The 16492-nt window shown below is 56.1% G+C and overlaps 8 protein-coding genes across 8 annotated transcripts; 2 read left to right on the forward strand and 6 right to left on the reverse strand.

The window, feature by feature from the left end:
- Positions 1–107: 107 nt before the first annotated feature.
- Positions 108–386, reverse strand: PG997_011463 (uncharacterized protein; the record flags this gene model as incomplete). Its single annotated transcript, XM_066815778.1, has 1 exon — positions 108–386. One exon carries the CDS (start codon positions 384–386, stop codon positions 108–110), a length of 279 nt encoding a protein of 92 aa, XP_066665068.1.
- Positions 387–921: 535 nt separating this feature from the next.
- On the reverse strand, positions 922–2491 carry PG997_011464 (O-methyltransferase- family 2; the record flags this gene model as incomplete). Its single annotated transcript, XM_066815779.1, has 5 exons — positions 922–1238; positions 1348–1808; positions 1882–2005; positions 2063–2147; positions 2222–2491. 5 exons carry the CDS (start codon positions 2489–2491, stop codon positions 922–924), a joined length of 1257 nt encoding a protein of 418 aa, XP_066665069.1.
- A 1400-nt stretch (positions 2492–3891) lies between these two features.
- On the forward strand, positions 3892–5049 carry PG997_011465 (uncharacterized protein; the record flags this gene model as incomplete). Its single annotated transcript, XM_066815780.1, has 3 exons — positions 3892–3924; positions 4004–4501; positions 4591–5049. 3 exons carry the CDS (start codon positions 3892–3894, stop codon positions 5047–5049), a joined length of 990 nt encoding a protein of 329 aa, XP_066665070.1.
- A 980-nt stretch (positions 5050–6029) lies between these two features.
- Positions 6030–7345, reverse strand: PG997_011466 (uncharacterized protein; the record flags this gene model as incomplete). The annotated part of the gene is made up of 2 exons (XM_066815781.1): positions 6030–6390; positions 6411–7345. The coding sequence occupies 2 exons, from the start codon at positions 7343–7345 to the stop codon at positions 6030–6032; spliced, it is 1296 nt and encodes a 431-aa protein (XP_066665071.1).
- Positions 7346–8152: 807 nt separating this feature from the next.
- On the forward strand, positions 8153–11380 carry PG997_011467 (subtilisin-like protein; the record flags this gene model as incomplete). The annotated part of the gene is made up of 6 exons (XM_066815782.1): positions 8153–8296; positions 8363–8845; positions 8921–10517; positions 10599–10849; positions 10927–11192; positions 11260–11380. The coding sequence occupies 6 exons, from the start codon at positions 8153–8155 to the stop codon at positions 11378–11380; spliced, it is 2862 nt and encodes a 953-aa protein (XP_066665072.1).
- Positions 11381–12360: 980 nt separating this feature from the next.
- Positions 12361–12849, reverse strand: PG997_011468 (uncharacterized protein; the record flags this gene model as incomplete). Its single annotated transcript, XM_066815783.1, has 3 exons — positions 12361–12496; positions 12561–12648; positions 12672–12849. 3 exons carry the CDS (start codon positions 12847–12849, stop codon positions 12361–12363), a joined length of 402 nt encoding a protein of 133 aa, XP_066665073.1.
- Positions 12850–12851: 2 nt separating this feature from the next.
- On the reverse strand, positions 12852–13386 carry PG997_011469 (uncharacterized protein; the record flags this gene model as incomplete). The annotated part of the gene is given in 3 exon segments (XM_066815784.1): positions 12852–12860; positions 12947–13027; positions 13039–13386. 3 exon segments carry the CDS (start codon positions 13384–13386, stop codon positions 12852–12854), a joined length of 438 nt encoding a protein of 145 aa, XP_066665074.1.
- A 1468-nt stretch (positions 13387–14854) lies between these two features.
- On the reverse strand, positions 14855–16012 carry PG997_011470 (uncharacterized protein; the record flags this gene model as incomplete). Its single annotated transcript, XM_066815785.1, has 1 exon — positions 14855–16012. One exon carries the CDS (start codon positions 16010–16012, stop codon positions 14855–14857), a length of 1158 nt encoding a protein of 385 aa, XP_066665075.1.
- Positions 16013–16492: the final 480 nt, after the last annotated feature.

The following is a 16492-nucleotide window of genomic DNA, read 5'->3' on the forward strand; positions in this document are numbered from 1 at the left end:
GGGACAACACCAACTAAGGTCCTGGAGCATTGTGCTGTTGTCTTGCTTGCTCGGATCCCGTAAGCCCCGAAACGGCGTATGATTGGAATCCATCTATCCTCCTCCTCCTAATCGGTCTTCACATCCTGTTTCACCGCCAGGTTGGACTTGCAACAGCTGCTGCTGCTCTTCTTCTGCTGCTCGGGGCGATACTGTCGAAAGTGCTCTGTGCCCTCCGCAGTCATCAAGCGTGCGGAAGCGATGTATCCTTCGTGGTAGCTCGCTCGTGCTTTTGTGTACAGAGTGTAGTAACCGTACAGGGCCGGCACGGTCCAGAAGAGATGACGGCTGGCGTATCGTACGGTGAGGTGGTGCTTGCGGATGGTGTCGAGGATGCGGAAGACCATTTTGTCTTATCCCCGTCGTCCTTGCTCGCTAGTAGTTTGGGTACAGGTGTTTGCCGATCAGAGCTTGAACGGCCACCTATAGGCGACGCTCAACGTCGCTTATAGTTGATACAAGAGGCAACCCAAGGTCACGAATAGGATGGCATAGGAGCTGCAGAAGACGCAGAGATGAAGACGAAAAGAATCTGTGAGGTGGTTGCAGAATTCATCCGCATGTATCAGTCAGAGATGCGGGCGTGCCACGCTATCAAGCGAGAAGGTTTGTATGTATCCTTGGTCATGGAAAAGCTTGGGCACTACCGGGATCATGCACCGGCAACTATCCATTACCGGACTGATGAGGTAACATGCTGTGTTTCTTTCATCACACGCATATAGCTGATATGGTTCTATATAGAACATCTAAAAATCACATAGAGAGATCGCAGCGTCAATATTCTTCTTGCCAAGCTCTCCCCTCTGTATACACTCTAAAGACCATCTGCATCCTCGTCTAGTTACACGGGTCTGGGTTTCAACACGCGCCGCCCGAGCCTCACTTCAACTCACACTCAATCAAGCTCTCCACGCCGCGACCCCCGCTCCAGATCTTGACGATCCTTAGCCCGCAGCGGCCCTCGACCAGGTCGTACCAGTCGCGCTCGGTGCGCTCCTGGGCCGACAGCAGGCTCAGCATGACGAGGTCGAGCGCCGACGTCTCCCAGTACGCGTTGGTGCGCGGTATCACGTTCTCGTTGATTAGCAGCTTGCTGTAGCCGGGCCGCATGGCCGCCTTGAGCCGGCCGAGGATCTCCGAGGCCCGGTCGTCGGGCCAGTCGTGGAGGACGGAGTGCAGGTAGTAGGCGCGGGCACCTGATGGTGGAATACGTCAGTCATCAGTCAAGAAATTCCTTTCCAACGGGGGCAATAGTTTGCCGCGCGAATTCTCGTTTGTCAAAGAGAAAGGGGATGGGTGGCGCACCTTTAATCGGCTGTTCGTCAAAGAAGTTATGCGCCATAGGCGTCAAAGCCCTATTCTCCTCGCTCGGCACAATAGAGCCCACCACTTGCGTCAAATCCTGGACGATAAGCTTGCCGGGGACGGCTGGGTGATACCGATGGAACTCGAGAAGATCGTGGCCCAGACCGCCGCCCACGTCGACCATGAACACGGCCTCGGGGCTCGGGCCGGCCCCTTTAACCAGCACCTCCTGCACCGGCACGAAGCCGGGGGCCATCCAGGGCAGCCGACCCTGTCGATAGCCGCCCATATGGTTGTTGAAGTCCTCGAGGTAGCCCCTGGATGCGGCCAGGCCGAAATAGTTGAGGTCCGTCTTGTGGGCGTGCATCAGGGGGCTGTCCTTGGCGTCCGTGGGGTTCTTCCAGTCCCGGCTGCGCTCGTACTCGTGGAGGTTGAGGAAGGCGGGGCCACCCATGGTGATCCTAGTTTCGTTACGTATTAGAGTCACGCTCATGTATTACGAGCCTTGTTGTTGGAGCAGGTTGGATTTCTTACAGTGATGGGTATCCTCCGTTCATGATGGGCAGAGATAAGGATAGAGAAAAGCTTGTGGGCTTGTATTCATCCTCGCCGACTTCCAGGAGGTAGCCCATGGCGCCCAAATGTCTCAGTAAACGGCCTGTTTCAGAATGTCAGCCAGGCTCCTGCTTGACCTCGTACCCTAATTGTCACTCACTCAGCAGTACGGGATCGACATCAAGAGTGGCGGCGAGCTCTTTGACCCTTTGAGGCCTAACACCATTCTTCGCCATCAACTTCCACTGTAGGTTTTTTGTGTTAGTAGGTTGTTTCATCAAGTATGTAAGTCTCAGTTGTTGGTATGGGCATTGCCTACAAGACCGCACTCGTTTCCGCAAAGGATGGCAGCAAAGACCGCAGGTTGCGCCCAGCAGTGCTTGATCATGGTCTCGCGGGGCGTCTCCAGCGCCTGTACCAAGGTTCGTGCCTTGATGGCCAGGGCCTGCCGTGCCTCGTTGCAGCCGGACTCGAGACATTTGGCCTCCTCGACTAGCTCCTTTACCAGGTGAGGGACTGCTGAGAGGTTGGATGGGGTGGTGGTCGTGGCCACGGTGACGGTGACTGGCTCCTCGATACCTTTCGCCATGTTTTCTTTTTCGTTCTGGTGACGATCAAGTTCAGGTTTGAAATTAGGTTCCCTTGTTGTTATATACATATCACGAGAAGGTAGCAAGGGAGCTATGTACGCAAGGGGAGGACAAAGGGAGGCGACCCAAACAAAGGGATGGGGACAACCAAGCGAGGAACGGAGGGAGCGTCCTGTCAGACTGGCGATCACCCACCGTGATGGGACATCTTCGCATGACCCGCGAGATCCGGTGATCTAGGCTTGGCCTCTGTCCTGAACGCTGTGCCATTGCAAATGTCCCCTGACGGGATCTGGGTCCGCGCTCCGCCAGAACGGCAGCGAGAGCAGTTACTACTGGCCAGCCCGCCGAGGACCTGCATCAGAGGTCTCTTATCTCTGAGCTGTCAGTCCGTCATCGTCGGGTTGAGCGACGATTATACCTCTATTGGCGGACTCCTGCATGTGCACCGTTTGAGATGTGCGCGACCCCCCGCTCCTGGTGTGTGCAATATTTGAGCAGCCGGCTCGTTACCTTCCACATGGAGGATCATCGGAGCGGGAACGCGGAAGCTGGGACCGAAAGAATCGAGTATAAGCAGATCATGGAAGTATCTATCAACCTAGATAGAAATGTAGCCGACAGTACTACCAACAGTCACATAAGGTTTCTATATGGGTATACTTCGGCTCGTGAAACGGGGAGAGGAACCGGGTTCTCTCCTGGATAGTTCCGTCTTGTAGTGGGAATACGCATCGGGGCCCCGCAAGCAGGCTTGATTTGCAGAGGGGCATTCTGCATCAAGGGCTGATGATGCACCTTGAACCGAGCCCTGCATGACGTTCAGCATAGCTGTTTTTGGCCAATGACTCCTTCGGGAAATATGCCCGTTGTTCTATCGGGCTGGGTATCTTGGCAGAGATCTAGATAAGAATAAAGATCAACAGAGTACATGATAAGATGAACAGCATCTTTTCTCGGAGTTCACGTACGTGCGGTGCTTTCCGCACTTCAAGGCGGTTCTGGACGTACACGGTCCACCAATCTACCCGCCCTCATTTCTATTTGTCAATGCCGCAGCGCATTGAACTCGTGGACGGGACATCACGAACTCATCTTATTGATTCGATGCAGAGTTGCAACACATGGGATGATGCCTCTACGTCTATTGGATAACACCTGCTTGATAAACTTTCGGCTCCGAAGCGGCTCGGGCCGCTTGGAATCTTTGTATGGGGCGATTTGCTGGCTAAGGAATTGGTGGGGAGTCCCCTGTCTGTCTGAACGACTAGCAGAACTAGCATCAATGGTTTAGGTAGCTGCCAGACATTTTAGTTCTGAGGAGCACAATTGATCACTGGTTTACCAGCCTCAAGAGTTTCGAACCAGGTTTCGAGGAGGTTCCTTGGAATTAGCAAATATGTCTTCAATTCGAAAAGTCGCGATGTTCGGTGTGAGTACTTATCTGGTGGCACCATTTGACAGTGCCTGCTGCCGTCTGCATGCAGACAGAACCTCAACCATGACGACAGCAACGAAAAAACAAAACTAACTCACCCACCCACCCGATCCCAGGCCTCCGGCAACTTCGGTGCCCCAACAACCGCCGCTCTCCTCAAGCCGGCTTCGAGGTGACCATCTTCACCCGACCTGCCGGGACCTCCTCTTCTTCCTCGTCCAACCCCAACCCCACGCGCAGCTTCCCCGCAGAAGCGGGGTCCATCGTCGAGCTCGACTACAGCGACGTCGCGAAACTGACCCCCGCCCTCGCGGGCCACGACGCCGTCGTCAGCGTCCTCGGCCCGGGCGCCATCGCGCACGAGGTCCCGCTCGTCGACGCCGCCGAGGCCGCAGGAGTAAAGCGCTTCGTCGTCAACGACTTCGGCTGGGGCCAGAACCCGCGCAGTTACCCGGAGATGGTCGAGGTCGGGTCGCGGCGGCATGTCGCTTGGGACCGGGCCAAGGAGAAGGCGAAGGCGAATTCGGGGTTTACTTGGACGGGGGTGACGATTGGGAATCCGATTGACTGGGTACGTCATTTTCTTTTGTCTTTTCTTCTCTTCGCAATGACCAGAGCTCTCGATGCTTGGCGGGCTTCTAACTTGCTACCTCAATTTAGGCCTTGAGACGCTTCCCGCGCATGGGGTTCAACGTGGCGGACCATACCGCGGTCATTTACGACTCCGGTACGGAGTTCTTCACGGGCACGACCCTCGAGGGCATCGGCCAGGCCGTGGCCGGGGTGCTGAGCCACCCCGAGGAGACGGCCAACCGCTTCGTGAAGGCGCGGTCCATCAAGACGTGCCAAAACGAGCTTCTCGAGGCGTTCCAGAAAGAGTCATCTGGGGAACCCTGGACCGTCAAGCACGAGAAAGTGGCCGATCTGCTGGAAAGAGGGCTGCAGAAGCACCAGGCTGGCACCCCGGGCTGGATCCTGGACATGCTCGTCGCCCAACTCTACGAGGAAGGTTCGGCGCGGTGTGTCGTCGCCGCGAGCAGAGAGGACTCGGATGCTGAATTGCTGGGAATCAGGAAGGAGACTGCGCGCGAGGTGGTTGCCAAGGCCCTGGGCAAGTAACTGACGGGGTGCTCCCACTCAGGGCACAGTGTGGCTGGCTCTCCAAGACGCCAAATTGAGTTCACCACAACCAAGTTCCAGAAGGACAAAACACTCTCTCCTTGCCAACAAGACTTTATAAGTCCTAATGACAGAAGTATCCCCTGACCGGGCCGGTGTAGCCTAGCGGTAGTATTCTTATTCATATACTTAAAGGCAAGAGGGTTCAACTCCCTCTGCGGTCACTTTTTCGACCCCTTCTGGGGGCGTCTTTTTATACATTCCTTTTGCAAAATACGACATTGTAAATGCATAATTAGATATGTGTCTCCTAACGATATAAAAATTGTTTTATACTTACTAATAGATACGCACCCTATCAGTAAATGCAGCAAATGGTAATATCGCAACTAAGAGCATAGAGGCTGCGTTGCAAATCTTTTAGAGCCTCGGATTTGCCAGGTCCTCATAGCGCATGACATATGTGCATTCATTGAAATTCACAACCTATCGATGTTGAGCTGGACGGGTATTACTTTCTCAGTCAGGCAATGGTGCATGCATAACGACTCGAATATGGCTGCGGCCACACACATGGATATATAGCACGGTTGCATCGGTCCAGGAACGCAGTTCATGCACGGAGCAAGCTCAATTCGATTTAGTGATTACCTACTTACCCACCATTACGATCGCGATCAGCCGATATTGTGTGGAGAACCGCTTCACGAACCCGAGGAAAAGACCACTTTTCCCATGCAACGGTGAAAGCCAGCATGTGGAACGTTCACTTTCGCAACAGCCCGAAAAGGCCGATCGGATCTTTGAGCAATACACACAGACACTTCAAGGTGGAACGGATCTACCAAAGTTACTGGAAGAATAGCACAAAACATGCAAAGAAGGACACCGCATGGAGCACGAGGAGGCAAATTCATTACATGAGGTATCGTAAACTATAGCATTATGGGATCATGATATCTCGGTGCCGCTTGCTAGTTTTAAGGGATTCTGTCCACCACGTGCGCCGGATCGACACCGCTCCCGCGCTCCGCGACACCACCCTTGGCCAGCGCGAGCTCGAGGCGCGCATCGTCGGCCGCGAAGAAGGCGCGGGTCGAGAAGGGCGAGCCGAGCATGCAGGTGCCGAGGTAGAGGCTCATGGTGCACCAGCCGAGGGCGGCGTCCTCGGGGTCCTGCTGGCGCGCGTACGCGCGCAGCGGCATGCTGATCTCGATGGGCGCCGCGGCCGGGTCGAGGGCCGCGAAGCTGTACCGCAGGAAGGCCCGCTCGCCGTCCGTGGGGATGGTGTCGCAGGGCGCCGGCCAGGCCAGCTCCTGGCCCGGGTTCGGCCGCGCCGGGCTGTAGCGCAGGCCCGTCACGTTGAGGAAGCGGTCCGGGTCGAGGGCGCGAGGCCGTCGCGCGTCGCGCCCGAGTCGATGATGCACTCGGGGATGGTCACCGTGTCGGAGCGGTCGACGGGGATGTCGACGCCGGCGCCGTCCTCGGCCACGAACGTCACGTTGGGCTGGAGGGTGTAGTAGCCGACGGCGCCGTACGCGATGTCGGTCGCGGGCAGGGTGGGGATCTTGACCAGCGGGCCCGAGAACTTGGACAGGTCGATGCCGCCCTGCAGGCCGGAGCCGGTGTAGGTGTCCTCGAGCTTCGCGGGCGCCTTCTCGAACCAGAGCGACTGCACCGTGTTCTCGACGAGGCCTTGCTCCAGCAGGTGGTGGCGGAAGTGGGGGCCCGTCGTGTTTTCGATGTTGCGGTCCGGGGACGTGTAGTAGGGCGACATACCCATGATGGAGTAGTCGTACTCGGGCACGGGGTTGCACTCGCCCTTGGGGTCCAGGATGCGCTGCTGCAGGTAGAACGTCATGGCCACTTCCACGTCGGGCACGGTGGTGGAGTAGCCGGCGTCGTTGCTGAAAGTGAAGGTGTCGTTGACGACTCCGTTGGCGCGGTAGGCCTTGGCCACACCGCCGCCGTAGCCGTACATGGCGTCCCATGGTGCAACCTCCGAGGCCGAGGTCGATTTGGACGGGTCGTAGATGCCGGCGTCGGGGACGGTGACGTTGCACAGTCCCTGGCAGAGGAGGCAGTTCTTGCCCCAGTTCTGGATGGCGTTGGGACGGAACATCCAGAAGTCGGAGCTGCCGAGATCGTAGCAGACCTCGATGGTGCCGTCAGAGTAGGGCAGCTTCAGCTCCGTCGACACCTTCTTGCCCGCGCCGTACTTCAGGTTGAGCGGCATGTGCACCGTGGGAATGGCGGCGCTGGCGACACCAGCCGAGACAAGTAAGTTGGCCTTCATGATGACTGACAATTGATATTCTTCTTGACCTTGAAATCGACTGATGATTCAATGGGAGTTGATGAGGCGTGGAGACAGGAAGGAATCATATGAGCTACGACAAGGCCTTATATAATAATGGACGATTAGGTGTTCCCGGTTAGTCCCCGAAGAGGTTGGCAGCGAGCGGGCAGTGCTGCATCCATGGTGGATGGTCGGCCGATGGTGTCGACCGTTATCGCGGGACGTTATGGGCTGAACCGGGGGTCCAGACAGATCGAAAGACAGCGATGCAGTTGTGTTGTTGGAGGCACGAAAAAGGCGTTGTAGTTTGGCAGGAATTGCCTATCAATAGATGCTACCAATTTCCTTTGCTTGGCAATTATCGGTTCTACAGGGGGCATCACAGCGCTAAGTCCCCATGCTAGCCTTAAATCCCACTGGAATCGGCTCGTGTTTGGGCCCTGCACCGGCTAACGAGCCTAACTTGGAAGATCCATCGCCTGGCATCAGGCCCAACCTGGCTGGTACGTCACGCACGGCAACATCGTATTCACCAGTTTTTCCGTCCACCAACAATATCGTGTCGCGATTGAGTCGACTATACGACTCCATCCCTGCAGCTATCATGCGAGCGGACATGAAAGAGAGACAAAAACAAAGGGGAGAAAAGAAGACCATGGCGGAGATCCAACGGCCTACTCGGGCCTCGGTATCGTGCCGGTAGATTCATCGTCTTCTTAAGGATGGATCGGAGTCGCTGATCTTCTGGTCTCCTGTCCCGACTTGCTCCTGCACGCGCCCCTCAAGACTTCCAAGACTTCCAAGATGCACGCTCTTGCCATCAAGTCGGCCCTTGCCACGCTTGTGCTGGGAGTGGCCTGCGCGACCCCTCCACCAGGGACGCCGGAGCAAGCTGCCGTAGACAGCGGACCCGAAATATCCAAGCAATACATTGTCGAATACATGAAGGTTAGTTCTTTACAGCCAATACTACACTCCGTCGATTGACGGAAAACTGACTTTATCTCCTTACAGGGTGCTTCGGTCGCTCGGGACCTGAGCAACAAGGCGCTGAAGGTCATCAAGTCCTACGACTCGGCCCTCTTCACCGGCGCCGCCGTCGAGCTGGGCAGCGAGGATGACGTCGCCTCCTACGCCGCCGCGCCGCACATTGCCAACATCTGGCCCAACCGCAAGGTGAGGCTGGAGCAGCCCGTGGACCGCCAGTCGTTCAGCGACGACGTCCAGGCCGTCGAGTACACCACGCACCGCGCCACCGGCGTCGACAAGCTGCACAAGTCCGGCGTGCTCGGCCAGGGCGTCAAGGTCGGCGTCGTCGACACCGGCGTGTGGTACAAGCACCCTGCTCTGGGCGGCGGCTTCGGGCCCGGCTTCAAGGTCGAGGGAGGTTGGGACTTCGTCGGTGATGTCGACATTGACTTCGACACAAAGCAGCCCGATGCCGACCCCATTAGCCTACCCGATATTGGCCACGGAACACATGTAGCAGGTATCGTGGTAAGTAACCAACGGCTTCCAGCGCTTGACTCTATGGTGCATTCCAAGGAATTTGCTAATACCTCGATCCTGTAGGCGGCCGTGAGTGAAAACTTTGTCGGTGTCGCCCCCAACGCAACCATCTACGCGTACAAGGTGACAGGTAATGCTGAGGGATCTGACGATGCTACCCTCATTGACGCCTTTTTGAGAGCGGAGAAGGATGGTATGGACGTCATTACTGCTAGCATCAGTAGCTCTGCCGGTTGGGCCGACGCTGCTTGGGCCGTTGTCGTGTCGCGCGTTGTTGAAGCCGGCGTCATCGTCACCGTCAGCGCTAGCAATAAAGGTGACAATGGTGCATTCATGGGTATCGCCGCCGGATCTAGCCCGGGGTCTCTAGCCGTGGCCTCAGTCCAGGCTGCATTGGCCCCGGCTGCCCCATACAAGCTGACCTACACGGTCGACGGTGCATCCACCACGACCATTTCCGGCTACGTCGGAGATGATACATTCCCGGCCACTGTCAAAGACTGGCCGATCTTCGAGGTGGTCTCCAGCAATCCAGACGTGGATCCTGGGTGCGAGGCCTTTCCTGCCGACACACCTAAGAGGTCCAACTCTGTCGCTCTTGTGCCCCGTAGCCCAGGGTGCAACTGGAGCGTGAAGCAGAAGAACCTGTTGGCCATCGGCGTCGAGTATGTTCTTTTCTACAATGACGGGCGCGTCATGGTCCCGCCCACCAACACATTGCCGCAGAGCACACTAGGTGTTATTACCGCCGAGGCCGGCGCCGCCATCCTCAAGGCGCTTCGAGCCAACGCCACCGTGACAGCCGATTTCTCGTACACCGGCGGCGAGGTCGGTGTACCCGACCCCATCGGCAACACGCCCAACACCTTCAGTGGATGGGCCGCTACGTACGACTTGCAACTGAAGCCGGATATCGCCGCCCCTGGTGGCAACATCTTCAGCACCTGGTCGGACAACAAGTACATGGTCCAGAGCGGCACGTCCATGTCCACTCCGTACATTGCCGGCATCGCCGCGCTCTACGTCGGCGTCTTCGGCGGGCGCAAGGAGCGTGGGGCCGAGGTCGCCCAGGATTTCCACCGTCGCGTCGTCGCTAGCGGCTCTTCCATGTCGTGGGCTGACAAGACGGCGACGAACCCCGACTTCGTCGCGCCTCCGGTGCAGATGGGCAGCGGCCTGGTCGATGCTGTGAGGACGCTCTACGCGAACACCACGGTCGACAACACCCGACTCCACCTCAACGACACTGCCAACTTCCAGCCGACGCATGATCTGGCCATCACGAACCACGGCCGTGAAGAGGTCACGTACGACTTCACCCTGGAGCCCGCTGCCGGGTTCGAGATTCTCGACCCCTACATCGCCATGTGGGGCACTTGGGGTATCAAGAAGTTTGATGATCTGGTCCCCATGAAGATGGTGCCCGACGTGCAGCTCCCCGAAGCTGTCACGGTGCGCCTGGAGAGACCCGGAAGGTCACGTAAGTCGAGAATATTTGTCCAGACCCTAAGCGTTGCGGAACATGCTAACCCCTTTCAATCCAGCGTCACTTTCGCCAACCCGGAAAACAAGGGCTGGAATGCGACCACCCTCCCCTTGTACAGTGGTAAAGTCAAGATAACCGGCAGCAATGGAGAGCGACTGTCCGTTCAGTATATGGGTGTGTATACGAGTCCCCCAATCCCTGTCACGTACCGCTTCTGTGTGTATCGAGGCAAAAATGACTGACAGTTTTTATCAGGTGTGGCCTCTAGTCTGTACGAAAACAAGCGCGTCTGGCAGAAGACGTACCCCACCTGCTTGGGTGGCGTGAACTGGAAGAACATTGACGTTGACTCCACGTATGTCATCCCTCTCCTTATGGGCCTAAGTTTTATTGAAGCTGACCGAGCGCGCGTCTATAGGTACAACTTCAACTCGAAGGCCGAGGCCTTCAACTACCCAGCGCTGTCCAGCATGTTTGACTGGGGCGTGCATGAGCTGCGCTGGGACGTAAGTACCACCATGTCCTGTCTATAAGCCAAAAAGAAGGAACGGCATCGCTGACAAGTACCTTCAACATGACGCAGATCTTCGAGTCTGATTGGGACGAGTCCAAATGGACATACCCGCCGACTGCCGCCGATGGTTTCGTCGGCGCTACGGCTCGGTGGACTGGCACCAAGGAAAACGCCGCCAGCCTCGACCTGACCGATCCGGCCGTCGTCAAGGCCAACACCGTCGAGACGCCGATCATGTCGCTTTCCCGCAACGGCTTCGCCTCTCGTGATAGCTATACCCACAGATGGGTTGGGCATTTGGCCAACGGAACTATCGTGGCTCCTGGGAACTATACGTGAGTAACTGACATTGACCCTGTTCTCCCATTACCCCTTTCCCACCCACAACTCTGTCGGGAGTAGAGTCATGACTGACCGAGGTAAAATGAACAGTATGCGCGTGGCTGCTTCGAGGCCCTTTGGCGACTTGAGCAAGCTTGAGGGCTGGGAGGTCTGGAGACGTGAGATCACGGTTGTTGCATGATCCTGAGATACCCTATTCCTGCATTTCAAGAAAACACGTCTAAACATACAGCAAGTGCCATTTCGTAGCCTAATGCTGATGTAAAACCTCACTCTACTGTCCGCAAATGTTGACTTCCAAATGCGACGATAAATTGGAAACATGGGATTCGAACAATGAAGCAGTGCGAAAAAAAAAGCACAAAATAGGTAAAGGATAAAGACTGCCGCAAGAAAGATAAAAAAAGGCACAAAAAGGAAGCATGCTTCTGTGATCAGAAGCGCGTGGTAATTCTCAAGTGATGAGAGTGGGATTCGAACCCACGCGGATTGCTCCACCAGGATGAAGATATTAAGGTGACCTTAACCTGACGCCATAACCAACTCGGCCATCTCACCGGTTGCTTGTTGAAGGACTGCGGCTTATGGAAGGTTGTAATGAATGGCGTTTGGTTCGTCGTCACCGACCTTTGTGGTGTATGCTTGCTTACTGACGCTCTGGTTTGCGATTTGTGTGGGTGGGCGCTTGAGTCGGTAGTGACCTTGTTATGTTTTGGGGTTATGTGCATAAGCACGGCAGATAGTTTGCGGACGGGTTCAGGGGTAAGAATAGTGGTTGATAAGAGAGCTGCGGAGGACGGTGGGGACGGTGGTGATATGTGACAACTGCCGTCTGCTCTAGCGACCTAACACACTGACTGTGAAGTACTCAAAGAGGCATTGCTATATGGTTTGAGGGGTACCCCACTAAGTATTAATACAATTAAGGTGAGAATCTCGTGCATTGCCAGTGTGAATGTACATGTAGTACCCAGTTGAGATACACCACCAATCACAAAGTAACATCATGCTACCAAGCTGGCAATGGACCGCTCTACTTGCGTGACATCTTTACAGAGTAGCAAGAAAATTGGGCAGGAGCTCCTGCTCCAGTCCCCCCTAGATGGTGGTGCTGCTCTGCGTCGTCCACGCGGCGCCGGTGTTCCACGTATTCTAAAACCTCTAGGGCCCCTCCAACTTATCGTAGAAGAAGCCGGCCTTGATGTCCTCGACGGGCGCCATGACGTTGCAGGAGGGGCGCTGGATGCGCATGCCGCTGAACGCCGTAGACGACGCGGTCGCCCAGGAAGGCGGCGGCCTGGGCCGCGGGGTCGGTGGTGGTGAAGTTGGGGAGGAGCTAGCCCGTCGCGAAGTCGACGTACTTGGTCCCCGTCGCCAACGTCTCGCCGACGTCGAGGCTGCCCATGGGGAAGTCGAAGCGCGTAAGGAAGTCCCGTCGTCGCAGTGGTGCTGGGGAAGACCTTGACGCCGACGTTGACGGGCGTGCCCGGTCTTCGGGTCGTAGTAATTAGGTTTCGGTCTGGCCCCTGATACGGTGCTGCCCATGACGAAGATGATCGAGCGGTGGGACATGTGCAGGACCTGCTCGCCGGGCTGGGGCTCGGGGACGTCGTGGGAGATGCCGAAGACGCAGGAGAAGTTCACTGACATGTCTATGAGAACTATCAGGCGAGAGTTCGGGGGTAATGTAAAAGGGGAAGAGTCAGCACGACGTGCTTTTGCTTTCGCCTTGAGCGAAACAGCTTACTACCGGCTCGCCCATCACCCGCCACATCTCGCGCAGAGTCTTGCTATGGATGCCGTCGGCGCCGACGGCCATGTCACCTTCCTATACCTCACCATCATCGGTGTAAGCTCTGGCGCCAGCACTACTCTGTTCGGCGTGGGTGACGGCTTTGTTGAGGTGAATCTTGGACTTGTCCGCGAGACATTCATGTGGTCGGGCAGGTAAGTATCTGTGAGATCAAGCGGCACCGTATCATTCTCGAACGCATCGTAGAGGCCAAGCTGGTCTAGAATCCGGCCGCCGTTGGGCATAATAGCTACGGAGGTGCCTCCCTTCAGTACAATCGCCGAGCGCTTCTCTAGGATGATGTATTCAACACCAAGCTTGTCCAGGCAGTGAGCCAAGGTCAAGCCCGTGACTGAGAAGCCCACGATGACAATCTTGAAGCCTGGTTGCGACATGACGGCGCTTCTCAGTGATCCTGGCTTATGCTGATTCGACTTATCAAGCCCAAAACGCGCTTTGCTCAACTCTCACGGGACGGGCATTAATTAAAGCCGCCGTGGCGGGCGACAGCCACTGGTCGCCTCAATTTCTGGCTGGGAGCTCTGGGGTGAGTCTATTTCACCGAGAGAGGTGTGGGACTGCTTGACCTCACCCAGTATTCGGTCCAACCAGGTTATATCAGCACTGTCGTGGCTCGCATCCCTGCGCCTCGGACGATTATAGGACTAGAGCAGATGCGGTGCGCTGCTCTCTAGCCCTGCCGGCAATCGAGCGACAGCCGATGATACGCCCTGCAGGGTCCTCGGTTCCACTCAGTATCATGATCATATTCACAGGGGTGTATATTTTAGGTACTTATACGTAACTGCCCGACCCCCACGCGGCAACGTAGGGCAATACCACCCTGCCCAATATGGTAATATCGCTGGTTTCGCGTCCCAACAACCTGCCTGGTACCTGTCGGATGGGTCCAACACACACACACACGTATCGTGGACCCTTAAGAGGTTCGTACCAGTGGACAAGTCTGGCCGCTCCTGCTATGTCTTTACCCATCCTGACAGGCTACATGATGACATGATTACTGGCCAAGAGCAACCAGATTCATTGCATAATGCATGAATCCAGCCTCTTGGAGACGAAAACACGGTTCTCATGACTCAAATTTCGTATAGCAATCCCAGAGTGGATATCGCTGCAACCAACACACATGTGCAGTGCGTACAGTTGTGGGTCTGACCATACGCCAAGGGCTTCAAGTAAACAGGCGATGGACAACCCAGGCATTAGAACCGAATCAGGCATCGAAATGGCATGTTCTTGATACGAATATTAGACTGGAAACAGAAAATGGTGGATAAAAAGGGGGGCAATGGGATCTTCCTGGTCTTCCAGGTCTTCCAGGCCAGTCTTGCAAATTAAACTTGCAGGAGATTGAAAAGTGCATGAAGGCATCTGTTACGCCGCAGGCAGTGTTGGTACCCCCTGAAACCCGGCGCGAGGGTCCTGTTCTGGAGCCAGACGCGAAGGTCAGTACATAGTGGCATATTGTTCATCTCTAATGAATCACTTGATTTTATTGCTACATCTCAATCCAACATCAAGAAGCCCATCCTGTTGTCGAAGACGTATCTTCCCAATTGTCTAAAATCGGGAAGCAAGAATAACGACACTAACTCGGGGTTAGTTTCATAACTATAGCCGTAAGTGGTTACATACGGCTACGACGAACACAGGATGTCACTTATGTAACTGACAAGAGTAGTAATAATATGGTTCTTATCTTATTTAAGTTATATGATATAAAGTCTTTATAAAAGGGAAATGGTATTCGTAAGTGTGTCCTGATATCGCTCGTCCAACGCCAATTCCTCTAAATAAGTATTCCTTTTGAACCCCTAACCCCAACCTTCGTTTTTTTCGTTAAGCTTCATAAACCCTCCGAGCCCCTTTGGTGACAAGATACTCGACCGTAGCGTCCTTGTGCGCATCCGCAGCCCACTGCAGCGGCGTCCGGCGCCGGTCATCCAGCGCGTCCACAGGCGAGCCCGACGCGAGCAGCAGCTCCAGCACGGCGCGGTTATCGCCCATGGCGGCGAGGTGTATGGGGAACGCACCAAAGTAGCGGGCCGAGGGCAGCGAGACGTTGGCGCCGCGGCTGATGAGCAACTTGGCGACGCGCAGGCAGCCCTGGGCGGTGGCGCGGCACAGGGGCGTCTCGCCCTTGGTCGCGAGGTTGACGTCGGCGCCGGCCTCGATTAGCGCCACGATGACGTCGATGTGGCCCTTGGACACGGCGTAGTGTAGTGATGTTTGGCCCGCGCGGTCCCGGTTGTCGTACCCGGCCCCGTGGTGGCACAGCAGCGTCGTCATGGCCGCGTCGCCGCCCAAGACCGCCGTGTGCAGCGCCGACCAGCCGTGGTGGTCGGTGCCCTCGAGGTCCGCGCCGTAGTTGAGCAGCTCGGTCGCGCGCTCCAGGTTCCCCCGCATCACGGCTTTGTATAAGGGGGTGCGCGACTTGGCGTTGCGGACCGAGGGTTCGGCGCCGTGGGCCACCAGGATCCGGATCAGGTCCAAGTTCTTGGCCTTGGTGCTGGAGCGCTGCATCGCTGCGAAGTGCAGTGCCGTGTTTTGTTCGTTGTCTTGGACATTGACTAGGTTACCCCCGTACTCGAGCATGAGGGAGACGATGGAGTCGCCCATATCGCCTTTGACGGCCCGCATTAGCGGCGTCCGTCCAAAGTCGTCCCGAACCCGTAAATTGGATCCCGAGACGATGAGGGCTGTAAGTATTGACAGCACGCCTTTTGCGTCCCGTCTGTCGTGATAGCCCTTCATGGCATCCATCTGTGCCAGTATTGTAAACGCCGCGCCCTTCGAGGGCTTTTCACTGTCGGATCCGGATCCGTCCATCTCATCCATCAAGTCCAATGCTCTATGCAAAGGAGTGATGGTCGAGCCTTTGAGTGTTGCGTTGGGGTCAGCTCCGTCGGCCAGATACTTGTATACTGCCGGATAGTCGCACTTGGCGATGGCATCATGGAGCTTCTTGGTGCTCCTGGTGTCCGCCCGGCATGGCATCTCTCGGTCGGGATGGTTTATCGTCGCTGACAGACGCTGGACCTTTGAGTTGATCTCTTGCCTCCTCAGGTCAAGCACCACTCTAGGCCCCAACCTTGAGGAGTTGGCAAACTTCTCTGTGGAGACAGGCCCAGTCTTGTGTATGCGTAGATCTATGGTTCCAAGTATGCCGCTGCAATAGGGTCTTGTTAGCTATATCTCTTCTACGGGCAAGAAGAAAGTGTCAGTAAAGTAGGGAGGGCTGCTGCTTACCTGCAGATGCAATCCAGCATCAAAGTGATTGTTGAGCGATTCCTCCGCAGGTCTCGCCTTATTCCTGAAAAGCCTTCTTCCGATAGGATGACCAGACCAAGAGACTGGGGAAGTCCTGTCACGCTGATAGAGTAGCGGCGTAACCGCCCGATCTCAGCCTTGGCTTCCAAGAGACTTGTCTTCATGTCCTGCACTAAGAGGTCTAAGCAGCCCTGTAGGGACGGCTGA

Source organism: Apiospora hydei (assembly GCF_038363865.1).
Source record: "Apiospora hydei strain CBS 114990 chromosome Unknown utg000008l_segment0_segment0, whole genome shotgun sequence".
NCBI classification, from domain to species: Eukaryota; Fungi; Ascomycota; class Sordariomycetes; order Amphisphaeriales; family Apiosporaceae; genus Apiospora; species Apiospora hydei.